The sequence below is a fragment of the Eumetopias jubatus genome, unplaced genomic scaffold (genome assembly GCF_037043125.1).
Source record: "Eumetopias jubatus isolate StellerSeaLion01/CBP00866 unplaced genomic scaffold, mEumJub1_p1.0 scaffold_15, whole genome shotgun sequence".
Classification (NCBI taxonomy): domain Eukaryota; kingdom Metazoa; phylum Chordata; class Mammalia; order Carnivora; family Otariidae; genus Eumetopias; species Eumetopias jubatus.
This window is the reverse complement of record NW_028274821.1, coordinates 18,969,764-18,985,832: the sequence shown is the minus strand read 5'-3', so window position 1 is coordinate 18,985,832 and position 16,069 is coordinate 18,969,764. Positions and strand designations below refer to the sequence as shown.

Here is a 16,069-nt window from a genome sequence, read left to right as displayed (position 1 = left end):
AAAAAGATATTCAATTCTTAAAAATAAGAATATTGAATCTAATCAACACTGTTTATTAATACATCACCTTTAAGTTGATAAAATCAATTGAAATACCCAAGTTTATATTACGAAAATGTACACATAACAACAACTACATCAGGGCATAAATTTGTATATTTGCTTCCAAAAGTACTGTGAACCAACATTCATATTTACAATAAACTTAGTTAAAATATTTGAGATACCAGAAATACTCCATGTGTAGCATTGTTATAAAATCTGGAAAAATACTGCATATACTTACTTCTAGGTCAAGCTGACAGTAGAGATTTATCAAGGAACTCCAGTTTTTGCCCTCCCCTGAAAAACGTGACTTTGCCAACAGCATAGGCACTGTTCTATGACCAATTCCAGCCTCAAGAACTATAAAAATAGAATCAATGTTCACTCTTATCATCTCTCCTTTGAGTATCAATTCAGTTGTGGGAGCTTTGTTTTCAACTTCATTTGGTTCTTCAAGAAACCACATTTTTAAATTCTTTGTATCCTTCTTTTCCCATAAATGTACTGTAGAAGAAGTAGTTTCTTGTGGGATGGTATCCTTGGATGTATAAAGTGCTGATGTTATGGTAATCACAGTGTTTATGATAACTGGTGAAACCTAAGGGGAAAAATTTAAACTAATAAAAAAAATCTACCCATACCACTTTCAAAAATTAGGTACTTCAAAAAATATTAAATATACTTGCTGAAGGATCGTGAAGAATTAATATTAAACTAATATCACTACCATAAAATAGATATAGTTTATTGCCTATAAAAATTTTATAACTAATTTCAATTTTTTAAAAAGATTTATTTCTTTTGAGAGAGAGAGAGAAAGAGTGATTGTGTACATGCGTACAAGTTGGGGAAAGGGCAGAGGGAGAAGGAAATAGAATCTGGAGCAGAGTCCTTGCTGAGTGCAGAGCCTGATGTGGCGCTCAATCCCATGACCCCAAGATCATGACCTGAGCAGAAGTTAAGAAACAGTTGGATATTTAATCGACTGAACCACCTAGGTGCCCCTAATTTCGATTTGTAAAATATTTACCTGAATCTTACAGATATTAGATTGACTAAGTGTAAGTTCAACTATGTATACCATCGCAATGTTAGATGTTAACTACAGAAGAAGTCACACACCAATAATAAAATATACAACATTCAAATGTGTATTAAATAATACACTGTAAATAACGTGTCACATAAAAATACTTTCAAAAACATAGCTGCTTCATTTTTTGCATGTATACTTTCATGCAAAAGTATTAACTTTTTAAAAATTTATTTAAAATAACATTTAAAATTTATTTTAACAATTAACAATTTATTATGCTGAGTGAAATAAGTCAATCAGAGAAAGACATGTATCATATGACCTCACTGATATGAGGAATTCTTAATCTCAGGAAACAAACTGAGGGTTGCTGGAGTGGTGGGGGGTGGGAGGGATTGGGTGGCCGGGTGATAGACATTGGGGAGGGTACGTGCTATGGTGAGCACTGTGAATTGTACAAGACCGATGAATCACGGATCTGTACTTCTGAAACAAATAATGCAACATACGTTAAGAAAAAAAAAAGAAGAAGATAGCAGGAGGGGAAGAAGGAAGGGGAGTAAGTCGGAGGGGGAGACGAACCATGAGAGATGATGGACTCTGAAAAACAAACTGAGGGTTCTGGAGGGGAGAGAGGTGGGGGGATGGGTTAGCCTGGTGATGGGTATTAAAGAGGGCACGTTCTGTGTGGAGCACTGGGTGTTATGCACAAACAATGAATCATGGAACACTACATCAAAAACTAATGATGTAATGTATGGTGATTAACATAACAATAAAAAATTATTTAAAAAAACAATTAACAATTTATTGTTAAAACTTTAACAATTAAACAGGAATATTATTTAACAATTTAAAGACGATATATTTAACAATTAAAAGACTTTTTTTTGGCTTTCCTTTATTTAACAATTAAAAGATATAATAATTGCTTGTTTCTAGGTTTTACTACTTTTTTAAAAGATGCTCTAAAGATATGAATAACTGATTACATTTTCACTTACCTTTAGTGTGAGGGACTTTATTGATGTATCAATCACTTGTGGATCTGTACCTATTTGAGTAGCTTGATAGAACAAGTCACAGGGCTGCAAAACCTAGGAGAGAAAATTCAATACCACCAAATTAACATTGTTCTAAAATAGTTTTATTTAAAGACATTCCTAGTAACAGTTATGTTAAAAAAAACAAGAAAGTAACTTTTTAAAAACACAAGTGACTCAATAACACAATTCTCTTTTATACTTATCATTTCTAATAGGAAGTATTAACAATAGCAATACTAATAAAACAGTTAAGTCAAAGAAGATCTTAAATATGCTTAAATATACAAAAACCCCACAAAACTTGTATTATGTATTTTATTTTACTTAATATAAAATTTTCTCCATTATAAAGTTGAAAAAATAATCTATATAGGAAAAGCTACAAAAGATGAGGAAAAAATTATAAATACATTAGATTTACTAAATAACTCTTAATATAATCATAAATTAACTGAAGTTTTCTCTGTGGTAGAATTCTCCCCTCTAGCCCCTAAAGACTCACACTGGTCTCAAATGCAAAATAGATTCACTCACCTCCTAAGGTTTCTAATAGCCTCATACCATTATAGCCCAAAGTCTAAAATCTCATCATCTAAATCTGTTATCTCATCATATATGGATAAGATACTTCTCATCCATATTTTATCTCACCCATGTGTTTTATTTAATATAGTAAAATCTTCTCCATTTTAAAGTTGAAACAAAATAATCCATATAGGAAAAGCTATATTTATTTCTCACTGATGCAAAAATCCAAAATCTCATCTCTGATCAGCTCAAGGTCTAAAATCTAAATCACGCACAGGTGCTGATGAAGTACCTGGGTGTCATCTATTAAGTACAGCTGCTAGGGCACAATTTCCCTTTCGCGGATCTGTGAAAGGAAGAGGAGGTATCTGCTCCCATCTTCCCAACACAGAATGGTGGGGCAGTCACAGGAGTCACTAGCCCAAAGTAACCTGAAATCCAGCTAGGTCCATGAGTTTCTTGATAAGGTTTCAAAGACAAGGAACAACTGTCTGTGGCTCTCACCTCTACCCTCTGAATCATCCTCCCTTTTCTAGAAAAGGTAGCATAAACTTGTAATCCAGTAGTTTTATCATCCTGCTTCCCGCCAGTAGGATTTTGGGGGCCCAAAGAGTCACTCTCCATTTTGTACTCCCTGTCCCTCCCAGTCCATGCCGGCAGTGTTTCTGCCAAAATCATTTCCTCAAGAACCTTGAGGGCCTTCTGTAAATTTCACAAGGTTTTACTCCATTAGACAAAAGCAACATCCACTGATCTTTTTGAGATAATCATGGTCTCCTGCTGAGACAGCTAAAGGATGACACCTTTATGATTCCTAGAAGCCTCAGTGTGATTGAGAAGATTGAAAGGGCCCTCTGTGTGTCTGAACACTATGATTTTTTGACCTAAGATTTAAGAAATATTTATACAATCACACAGTCTTTTCTCTATACTACATTTTTGGCGGCCATTTCTGACTTTAAGCAGCTTCTGCCATTTGGAAGGCTAAGAAATATCACAATCATAAAGTCCTGGTTCTCTGGTTCTTTTTGTTTAACTGTTCTTTCTCAATTCATCTCTCTGCTCTAGCATTTTACTATTAACAATAAGAAATCAGGCAACAGCTTCGAATCAGGCATCTTAGAAATCTCCTTAGCTTTATATCCATGTTTGTCACTTAGGAGTTCTGCTTTCCAGACAACTATAAGACACAGTTTTGCAAAGCTCTTTGTCACCAAATTTCAGGCCATCCCTTTAATTTCCAATAACACGTCTTTCACCTTCCTTGTATGCCTCCTGTTGGTAGCATCATCAATGACCATATTCCTACCAAGAGTCTGTTCAACACAACTGAGGCTTTGTCTATCCATCTCCATAAAATTCCTCCAAATTCTGCATACTGCCCACTCTAAAGCTGCTCCCACGTTCGAAATAGCTGCTACGACAGCATCTTGCTACTGGTACAAACATCTGTATTTGTTTCCTACTACTGCCTAACAAATTACTACCAAACTAGTAACTGAACATGAATTTATTATTTCCCTGTTTTCATGGGTCAGGAATCTTGCTGAAATCAGGTGTCAGTCACCTGGTTGTCCTCACCTGAAGGTTTGACTAGGGAAATCTGTTATCTCACCATATATGGATGAGATACTTCTCATCCATATTTTATCTCATCCATGTGTTTTATTTAATATAGCAACTTGTAGCACAGTAATAACCCATCTACAAGTTGAAAGTGATGTTAAAAAAGGCTGCTTCAAAGTAGAAGCAAGCTACCAAGGCACCCTGCAAAGTCCCCAAAGGGTGGGAGGCGGGGAGGAACAGAGAAGTCCTCTCAAATCTTGGAAGTGATATACCTTCAAGTTATTTGTCAAATTCTTGAGCTGTATTACTAAGCAGAAGGCTATCGCTAGGTAGAGTGGAATGGTCAGCAATTTCAAAATGGTCAAGAGAATGGGACCAAGAAGAAAAAATCAATTTCTTTGAACAAGCAGATTAAGCTACATCCTAGGAATAGCCCAGCAATAAAATGAAAGGAAAGAAATCTTTTTTTAATTTTTTCATTATTTATTTATTATTATTTTTTAATTTTATCCACCCGACAGAGACACAGCAACAGAGGGACCACAAGCAGGGGGAGTGGGAGAGGGAGAAGCAGGCCTCCCGGCGAGCAGGGAGCCCGATGCAGGGCTCGATCCCAGGACTCTGGGATCACGACCCGAGCCGAAGGCAGCCGCCCAACAACTGAGCCACTTAGGCGCCCCAAGAAAGAATCTTTTAAATGTAATTAAACCATGCTTTTGCTACTTCATTGGGGGGGGGGAGGTAGCTCTTGTTTCAGCAGCCTAATATCCTAATACAGAATTTCATACCTAGAAGTTGGCACCACTGTAACAAAGTCAAAATAGATAACTGATTTAGCAACTGAATGGGCATGGGATATTTTAAAATGAGAAAGGACATCAACTACCTCCATTCTGACCTCTATCTGTACTTTCTAAATGATTAAGTTTTTCTTTCCATCTTATTTCTAAACTCAGGCAAAAAACCTTGGGGGCAAAGCATTCCCTAATGGGAACTGAAACTACCCCTCAAGCAGAGAGGATGCCCTGGACCAAGACCCCAAGTGACTGACCCCAAGAAAATGACCAACCTGACCTTTACTGCCCGCCTGCATGGACCCACAACCTCTGCCCCACTTTTTCTTTATATAAACCTAGAAACATTTTTGGCACTTTGGAGACAACCTTTGAGATACTGGCCCATTGTGTTCTTGGTGTTGGCCTCACTGAAATAAATTCCTTCCTTGTTTCAATGCCACTCATGTCTCTGCCTCTGGATTGTGCAAGCGGCCAGTGGCCAAACGCTGTCTGTTTGGGACCCCAGAGCCAGGTGCTCTTGCACCCCTGCCCGCCGGCTACAAAATTACAAAGCTGATGACTAACAATGCCATAGCAAAATATTTGGTGAAACTGCTATTGGTGATGGTAGGAATGCAGACAATGTACTTTAGAAAAAAGCCTACTGCCAGACAGGTTTAGAATATTTAGAATGTTGCTATTTATTAGCCCTACAAGAGAAAGGAAAATGCTGAGAAGACTCAGGATCTGAAGAGTAACCTCAGCGAGAGGTAAGACTGTGGCTCCTAGTCTTTCTCTGGCAATTTTTGTTAAAATCAAACATGGGAACTAGCCCGTGGCAAAAACAACGAAAATTAGAGTACAGATGGTGCCTGTCCCCCTTGCCCAAACTTATTCCTAAAGTAGCCTTTACTAAATCAGGATGAAGGCAGAATCAGTAGAATATAGAGATTAGTAAATAAAACAGTTTTCTAGAATAAATGAATGAATGCATTCTTTGGTTATGGTTGCTTACACCTGGAACTACCAAGAACTAAACTAAATGTTCAAGGAATGAAAAACTGCCAAAGAAACCATTATCAGCCATGCAAAAGCCTTTTGTTAATTCAACTGCTAGAGCAATCTCCAAGTAACCAACTCAGTAGGAAGTGAGCTGTGAAAACAGTGCAGCTGCCAAAAAAAGACAATAGCCAGTTCAGATGTGTCTACAGAGAATAATGGTTTAAAAAAAAAAATCTTTTAGAGGGGAAATCTGGGGCCACCTGGGAAAATGACCATGTTTTTCCATGGGAGTGAAAATGGAAGACTCCAACATGGGCTCTCCCAGGAACTTGACTCCACTGCAAGAGCTGTAAGTTTTCACATTTCTGCTCAGAAGGATGTGATAAACGTTATGGATAAGTGACTACCAAGTGCTCCCCATTCTTACTTTCCTGAATGGATTTTTAAATTGCAATTAGCCTGTCCTTATACCACCATTATACAGTGGTTGTGTGTGTGGTGATGAAGTGTTTGCTGAAATGCCGTGGCTTGTCTATTAGTTAAGAGATTATCAAAAAAGAGAAGTCACAGCAGACTGAACAAAGAAAACTATCACCTACAGATCCTGGACTTTGAGATATCCCTTAAGGAAGAGAGGAGTAGTTCTATGGATGAGAAAAGACAAATATGAATTATTTGTGTGGAAAAAGGAAGAAACCTCTGAGTGAACCAATAGGGTAGGACTTCTAATTGTTACCTGATATCTCCTTGTGGAGAGCAAAATGGAGTCTCTCATGTCAAGCAGGAGCCTGTGTCAAGCAATGACGCAAGCAGTTAAAGGTTCTGCAGCTAGGAGGTACTGCCGGGACCGACGTCAGCTGACACCCCAGAACTGATAAGCAGCAGGACCAGAGGAGGTCTGCAGAGACCCAAAACTGATTAAATCCCTTTGAAAAGGGGAGGATTTGGGCAGTAAACTGTTAAGACTCTTCAGACCTGACCCGTCTATGTCTGACCACTTAAAAAGGGCAACTGTCCCCGAAGGCTCTGCCTGATTGATCTCCCAACAGAACTGAGATTCTTCCCTGATTGACCATCAGAAGCAGTAAGTGCCAAGAGCTGACCTGGGCCAGACAGAGGCCTTATCTCAACTGTGTGCCCACCGACTGACTTTGCGTTTGGTTCATTCACTTCCTGCACCCCTCGTTTGTCGGGTGGTTTGTCTTCTGTCCTGCTTTGTGTGCTGTGTAAGGAGCCAAGTTTAATCATATGGTGAATTGTCACTGAGTTTGGAAACCTGAACCCGCTTTCTAATTGCGATTTAACTTTGCCTTATGATTGAATAAAGCTGACGTTGTGGAAAGACACAAGTTACGTGTGCGCCTTCACAACGAGCTCATGAAACTGTAAAACATAAATGTGATGTTTATTAAAGCAAATGGTTGAATGTTCAAATAAGTTATATGTAGAAAAGAAAAAACATATCCGAGCAAAAATGTCCAGATGAGAAAGATTAAAAATAATAACACTGAACAACAAAGCAAACAACTGGTAGAAAGTCTCAAAGGTCTAAGAGGAATTGACATGGTCAGAAAGCCACGGTGAGGTCTCTGAGAAGTGTCCAGATGAAAACAACATCTTCGACTATTCCCACAAATACGTACAACACCAAGGAGCAACTGGGGAAAGAAAAGAGTTTCAAAGCTGGTGTAATAATAATCTCTCCGAGAAGAAAAAAAAGTAAAAGTATTCAGGTAGTTTTCTCAAGTGGTATATACTAAATCCAAAATAGTTTACAATTAAGCAGATAATGAAAGTATGTAATGAAAGATAATGAGAGAGTAAACTCACAGTAGTGATTTTGCCTTTTCTCTTGACTGGAAGAAATGGGCATGCTCTCACTTGAAGATCTTTAATGGCAGCAGTCATTGTATTATTCTCAAGGTCACCTTTCCAACAAATTTCACATTGTGTTGTAATGACTAATGCAGGAGCATCACTTCTTGTCATATCAGCCACAAACACAATTTCAGGATTTTTAATAATAATATTAATTTCCCACTTCTCTGATTCCTGTACAGATACTAAATACAAACAAAAATAAGTTCACATTTTAAAATATTTATAAATCTTTGTTATACATATTTATGAATAATTATTTGTGAGAAAATGTTTTTTCATTTCAAGTAAAAAAATAAAAGAATCTTCGATCCCAAAGGAATCTACTGCAATTCTCTTAGTTTAAGAGTTCAAGATGCTATAGTCTTCAGAACATTTAAAAATGTGGGGGGGAAAACCCTTTAATGGCAGCTCTCACCTTGATACTACTTCTGCTCTACCACAACGAACGAAATATATAAAAGATAGTGGAGAGCTATAAAAATAACAAAAATAAAAGAGAAATTTAAGTTAGATTATCTTTCATTATGAAAAGTAATGGTTTGTTATTCTCCCTACTTGTTTTCGTCAAAAAAATTCTTTGAAATTGCTGCCTGTGGGGAAGTATATTTTGCTTATTCTAATATAGGTCTCATAATTTGTGAGCCCAATATACATTTACATCCTGAAAAATAGGCAAACTGCATATTCTACCAGAAAGCACATTTAAGTTTTCCTTTTACCTCTGAAAAATAAAAATTTATTTTTTAAAGATATTTATTTATTTGACAAAGACACTGCGATTCACTTAACCTCATCATCTAGAAAGGTAATCAATGGTGAGTGCTATTGTAGCACTTCAGTACTACAGATATGAAATATTTTGGCTAATAACTAACCTTCTTCCTTAGCAGTCCATGTTTGAACACTGGTTTCTACAGCAGTGCCTGTGGTGTAGGCCTCAAGAAAGACATTTGCAACTGTCAGCAGAAATTCCACACTTGCACAAATATATGTTTCTTGAAGGACTAAATCAGTCACCCAACCATCTCTGACTCTTCTATACTTTACATCCATCATGTCCTTTTTGTCAAACCCAACTGTCAGTCCTATCATTCTGAAAAACACAGTAACAATTCCTGTGAGTACCTTACAAATAAGCAAACACACCAATAAAAGGCAAAAGACCTCTTATCCATTTTACTAACAGCAAACCAGCATTCTGAAGTTATTTCTCCTAGGAAGATCACAAAGTACTTCAAACAACAGACTTAGAAACTTCTGGAGCACAACTGTTTCATAAACTAGCAAGTACTCTGTAGGAAATTAGAACTTAGAATCTCAGCATATTTGTCTTAATCTTTCATGTTTTCCCTTAATTTTTCAAGTTTTCATGTTTACAACTTGCAGAGATCAATAATTTAAATAGAGATTAATTTAAAAATCCAATTTAATTGCACTGATTATTTCTACTTAACTCCACTGACCATCCAGTAAGAACAGCACATAACTGAACCAGGACATTTTAAATGTTGACTGAGAACCGTTAACTCCATTAAATTGAAGCTCTGAAGATCTTGGGATGTACCCAGAAAACAAACATGCAACTTTGGGAATATGTTTTATAAAATATTATCAAATATTTCTCAAGTAAAAAATAAGAACACTATTACCTAGGAGTTGCCTTCTTGACATGAGGCCTTTTATCATCTAAAATACAGTTTTTTAATGAGAAGGAAGAAAATGTTGAGTCATCTGTATACATTTTTGCAGTGCTTATGATATTCTCCAACTTAAATTCAGCAAGTTTCAGAGAAGGATCACGAACATCTGTAAAGGAAGTCTGTGGAAGAGGAAATCAATACAAATTTTACACAAAGTCTAATACATATTTTAAGATACAAACTACCACCTTCTCTATTTCTATAAGGTTTGCTAAAGTCCAAAAAAATTAATTTAAAAATTAATTTTTTACATCACTGCCTATAGGAAAGATAACTCATCTTAAAAGGGCAACGGTTAAATCCATTATTAAAGTGAAATGATCAGTAACATTTTTCAGAGGAAAAGAGACTCCAAAATATATATGAAATATTAACAACTGTTACATTAATAATAAGCATTCATCTATATAATTTTCATCATGTGAGAAAATATTCTCTTTTCTCCCTAACTCACCTGTTCAGGACCTGGACTATACAGTACCATGGTGAGATAGTCGGTCCTGAAGCTCATATTCAGTGTTGTCTTAACTTGAGAGGCCTGTGAATATATTTCCACCACGGCAGCAGTCACTACAGTTGTTCCTTGGAAAAGTTAAAAGTTATTGGATAAAAAAGTCAAGAAAGGTAGAAGTCATTAAAATAGGTTTTAAATAGGTTTAATAGAATTTTCAATTAAATATGAAGAACAATGTTACTCAACAAAATAATAAAGATTAGAAAATGCAAAAGTTGAACTCAATAACTCCCGGCTTAGGATTCTTTCTGTAATATCTTAGGAATAAAACACTTGGTGCTGCCGTTTCCATTTTTTTAAGGTGAGAATAATAAAACTAACCACTGCGTTTGTTTTGGGGATCAAATAAAAGAGCATGTATAAAATACTTATTAGATTACCTGGTGCATACTTTAATATTCAAATTTTACTTCAAAAAACTAAAACCAAACAAGGTATTTTAGATATTTTAAACAACTGTTCCACTGAAAAGAAGGATCCAAAATTCATTCTTTCCTGCATTTTACATTTTGAGTCAAGGCATTATATGTACATGGAATATATTAAATGGGCTTTTTATTAAAACATAGCAATTGCTAATTATCATGCTACCCAACTCCAGAGACCAGTGCCACCACATCACGTAACTTATTTTTAGTTTAGGTAAAATTTACATCAGTGAAATACGTAGATCTTAGCTGAACAATTTAATGAGATTTTGTACATCCATGCTACCAACACTCCCATTAAGATACTAAATATTTACATCATTGCAGAAAGTTCTCTCATACCCTTTTCCAGCTCTTCCCCAACCTCCCTATCATTCTAATTTTAATTACAAAGGTTAGTTTTGTTTGTTCTTAAATTCTGTATGGAGTAACATTTAAAGTAAAACCTCTTTCATGTTTGGCTTCCTGCAGTTAACCTATTTCTGACATTCATCCACATTGTCACACGTATCAGTAGTTAATGCTTCCTTACGCAGTCTATGAAAATACACAATTTACCCATTCTAGATTGATGAACATATGGGTTGTTTCCAGATTTAAGCGATTATGAATAAATCTGCTATAAATATTCCTGAATAAGTCATTTAGTGTATATATACACCTATTTTGGAGGGGGAAGGAGAAATACTTGGACCTGGAATTGTTTGTCACAGGGTAGATATATGTTAATTGCCGAACTCTGTCTAAGTAGTTATACTATTTCACATTCCCAACAGCATTACGTGAGTCTCAGTTGTTTCAAACTCTCATCAATATTTGCAGCTGTCAGTCTTAAAATCTGACTCATCTGGTAAAGTGAAGTTTTCCTGATAAATAACTATGTTAGCACACTTTCATCTGCTTACTTTCCATTTAATATATCATCCTTTCCCAAGTATCCAACTCATCTGGTAATTATTTTAGTTTAAGTTATTAATTTCAAGGAGTTTTCAGGTATCCCAGATATGAAAACAATGTCAGATACACATATCATGAATATGTATACCAGACTGAGGGCTCACTTTTCACAATCTTGATATCATCTCTTGATAAGGAGAAGCTAAAAAGGTTTATGAAGTCTACTTTATAAACTTTTTATGATTAGTGTTTTATCTACCTAAGAAATCTTTGGCAATCCCATGATCATGAAGATACTCTTCTATGGTTTCTTCTAGAAGCTTAAAAGTTTTAGCTTTCAAATATATGTCTTTCATCCACCTCAAATTAATTTCTGTGTATGGCGTTAAGGGACAAGGTTCAATTTTTCCTGTTAAAAGGTTTATCCTGGGCGCCTGGGTGGCTCAGTTGGTTGGGCAACTGCCTTTGGCTCAGGTCATGATCCTGGAGTCCCGGGATCGAGTCCCACATTGGGCTCCCTGCTCAGCGGGGAGTCTGCTTCTTCCTCTGACCCTCTTCCCTCTTGTGCTCTCTCTCATTCTCTCTCTCTCAAATAAATAAATAAAATCTTAAAAAAAAAAAAAAGGTTTATCCTTTCCCTATTGACTAGTCTTTGTTGAAAATCAGTTGACTCTACTTGTTTTCTGGACTCTTCTGTTTTAAAAATCTGTGCTAACTTGTTGTTTTAGATTTACTGCAAATTTTGAAATCAGATAGTATAAATCTTTGTCTTTCACAATATTTTTTTTGCCCTTTGTTTTGGGTTTTTTTCCTGGCTACCTAGTCAAAGGCATTTTTACTTCTTTCTACTCTTTAGATGTATTAATCCTTCTCCTGGCCTTATTACCCTGACAATGACTATGAGTTAACCTGGTATGATGATTGTGGACATTTCTGACTTGTGTCTACTTTAGGGGGAAAACTTAACACTTCAGCATTAAGTATGCCTTTTAGATATTTTTAGTTTTCATCATAAATAGGTGCAGAATTTTGTCAAATGCTTTTCTGGCATCTATTGAGATATGATTTTTTTCCCTCTTTGTTAATTTGGGTTATTAATTGATTTCTGACTGTCAAACCAACTTTGCATTTTGGGATAATTCTCACCTGGTCGAGATGAAATATCCTATATCCTTATTGCTGGATTCAGTATGCTAATATGTTGTTAAGAATTTCCATGTCTGTGTTCATGAAGGATATTGGTGTGAGATATTCTTTTTTTGAAAAGTCTTTTTTTTTTTTTTTTTTACCAGGGTAATGTCTGCTTTAGAAAATGGCCAAGGAATTGTTTCCTCTTTATTTTCCAGAAGAGTCTGTGTAACACTGGTATTATTTCAAACTTCATTATTTAATAGAATTTATCACTGAAATTCAATTCCTTTAACAGATACAGGGCTACTCAGATGTCTTACTTCTTACATCAGTTTTGGCAACTTTGTGTTTTTCAGGAAATTTGTCCATTTCAAACAAGTTGTAGAATTCATTCTCACAAAATTATCCATAATAGTCCCTTATTGTCCTGATAGCAATCTGCAATATCTATTTAATTCTGATACTGATAATTTGTTCTCTCTCCCTTGTCCTAAGGGTTTATCAAATTTATTAATTTTTTTCCAAAGAAAACAATCTCTGACTTTGCTAATTTTCTCCATTGTATATCCATTTCTCTTCCATTGATTTCTATTCTTATCCGTATTACTGCTTCCTTTTATTTACTCTGGATTTAATTTGCTCTTCTTTTTCTCCAGGCAAAACATTTAATCTCTTAAACTCTTGTTCTTTCCTCATCAAATCCCTTATAGCTACAAAGTTCTTTCAGCACTGCTTTAGTTACATCCCACAAGTTTTTATTAAATTTTATGTTCATTACCTTCCAGCTTAAACAATTTTCTAACTTCCCTTGTCTTTTTTGACTCACAGGTTATTTAAAACTTGTTTAATGTCCAAGTATTTCAGGCTTTCTTGACACCCTATTGCTACTGATTTCTAATTTAATTCCATATGACCAGAAAACTTCATGGCCCCCCAGAATAGTTTATCCTTGTGAATATTCCAAGAGCCCTTTAAAAAAAAGTGCATTCTGCAATTACTGAGTGTAGTATTATACTAACGTCAGGTCAGTTTGTTAACAGTGTTCAAATGTTCTATATTCTGACTTTTTTGTCTATGTTCTATCAATTACTAAGAGTGGTATGCTAAATCCACCACTGATTCTGTGTATGTGTATTTCTTCCTTTAGTTTTGTCAATTTTTGCTGCATGTTTTGAAGCTCTGTTATTAGTTACAGTACATTTAAAGTTGTTGGATCTTTTTTGTGAATTGATCCCTTTATCATTGTTAAAAAAAAAATACAAACTTTTAAAGAAACATTTCTGAGACAATCAGGAGAAAATGAAGCCTACCAGGATATTTTCATGGTTTATAGGATGTATAGCTAATTTTTTAGGGGTGATGTTACTATGACTACATTTAAAAAGTAAAGTTCTGGGGCACCTGGGTGGCTGTTGGTTAAGTATCTGCCTTTGGCTCAGGTCATGATCCCGGAGTCCTGGGATCAAGCCCCACACTGGGCTCCCCGGTGAGTCTGCTTCTCCCTCTGCCCTTTGCCCCACTCTTGCTAATAAATAAAATCTTCAAAAAATAAAATAAAAAGTAAAGTTCTTACTACTTAAATACCAATTAAAGGTATAACATCTGAGATTTGCTTTAATATCATCTAGTGGGGTGGGGGAAGAAAATGCAGTTAAAGCTGTGATAGAGGCAGCCACGTGACACCAGTTGTTGAAACTGTTGATGGCCACGTGACACCAGTTGTTGAAACATGTGTGGATTCATTACCTTATTCCGTCTACTTTGGCGTATGTGCAAATTTCAAGAAAATTATTAAAACAGTAATGTATTTAAATGTCTACTTTTCGTTTCATTTTAGACATTATCTTTACACTCCCTACTATTTAAGTCCTTACCACTTCCTCTCTCTCTCCTATCTTCCTATCTTCCAGCTTTGGCCGGTTATGTCTTAATCTCTACGTTAACATGGTTAATTACATTCTTATTTACACAGTAAGTTTTCCATGTGTTAACTATAACTATGTGATAATTTTCAATGAAGAGAATTAACAGTTTATCATAACACTTTTTTCTGCTGCTACATCACAACTAGTCCATCTCTCAAAAAAGAAGAGAGAATCTCTTGTGCAAAATCTTAATCCACTTCACTTCTAGACTAGACTAGATTATTTGGTAGAGATTTCTCCCTTCTTAGGAACCAAAAACATGTCTTCTTTTCCGTATCACTTATGTAATTAATCCCTCATTCTACATATTATATGAAATTTATGCTATTTTTCTTTTCAAAGACATTCTTCCACTTTTAAAAATTTTTTTAAGATTTTATTTATTCATTTGACAGAGAGATAGCAAGAGCAGGAACACAAGCAGGAGGGAAAAGGAGAAGCAGGCTTCCCGCGGAACAGGGAGCCCGATGTGGGGCTCCATCCCAGGACCCTAGGATCATGACCTGAGCCAAAGGCAGATGCTTAATGACTGAGCCACCCAGGTGCCCCTTTTAAAATTTTTCTTACGGCATTCTGAATTCCTCTGTAATGAAACCAAGGACTTTCTAGGCCAATAAAACAGAAAATTTTGGGATTCCTTTTCAATGGACTCCTGAGGAGGCCCATTGTTTTTGGATCCCATGTTTTCCTTTTTCCTGGATTCCTTGTTTTGCTAGATTATGTTTTCAAACTAATTTCTTTAGGAACGAGTATGAAAGAACTTTGAGTCACTAGAAATTTGAGAATTGTGTTTTCACATTTTATGGTTTGACTAGATATAGAATCCTAACTTCAAAATCATTTTCCTTAGAAATCTGACTATAGTGCTCCATTGTCTTTTATCATCCATCTACTCCGTCCCATCTAGTTTTTTTCATGATAATCTGATTCCAATCACTTTTTTTCCAAGCCCCTAATAAACAGCTTGCTTTTGTTCTGAAACTAAAAATCTGACCTTTGTTTTTCTGACATTTCAAGAAAATGTGTTTGCATGGGCAATCTTTGTTTATTCCATCTGCCTGAAACTTGTTAGATCTTTTATATCCAAGATTTCAATATTTATTTAGCTCTAGAGATTTTCTTCTATCATTTCTTTGAAAGATTCTTCTCTTCAATTTTCTCAGTTCTTTCTCCTAACATACTTATTATTCTGGATTTTGCAACTTTTGAACTTCTGAAAGGTCTATACTTCTTAAGTTTTATCTCATTTTACATCTCCGTGGCTTATTTTTCTGCTGTGTCATGGGAGATTACATCAACTATATATTACAGCTCAGTACTTACATTTTAACCTCATGCTTATGCATTTGTTCTGTTTCAAAATTTCACCATATTTTTGGGTTCCAAGAACTCTTCCTTATCTTGAGAGGGTGGAAGATAGTGATGGTAAGATTCAGTTTCTATATTCTCAAAATCCTCTGATTATGAATTAGTTTGTTTTCTGTTTGTTTACATTCTCTTGTTACCTGAATTATTTCAGTTTCATTCAAAAAACAGTATTCTGTTATCCTGGTTTCTTTTATGATTAAGTTCTTGCTATTTTCTTAACCTGACC

The 16,069-nt window shown here is 35.5% G+C and overlaps 1 protein-coding gene across 2 annotated transcripts in view; it reads right to left on the bottom strand.

The window, feature by feature from the left end:
• Positions 1-16,069, bottom strand: part of VPS13A (vacuolar protein sorting 13 homolog A) — a 266,873-nt gene that overhangs the window by 93,923 nt on the left and 156,881 nt on the right. For both annotated transcript variants that reach the window (XM_028090366.2, XM_028090367.2), the window contains exons 36-41: positions 10,035-10,162; positions 9,530-9,699; positions 8,756-8,973; positions 7,830-8,062; positions 2,086-2,178; positions 287-643 (exon numbers count right to left, since the gene is read on the bottom strand). In XM_028090366.2, coding sequence (XP_027946167.1) covers positions 287-643; positions 2,086-2,178; positions 7,830-8,062; positions 8,756-8,973; positions 9,530-9,699; positions 10,035-10,162 — 1,199 coding nt within the window. The remainder of the gene's footprint in view (positions 1-286; positions 644-2,085; positions 2,179-7,829; positions 8,063-8,755; positions 8,974-9,529; positions 9,700-10,034; positions 10,163-16,069) is intronic.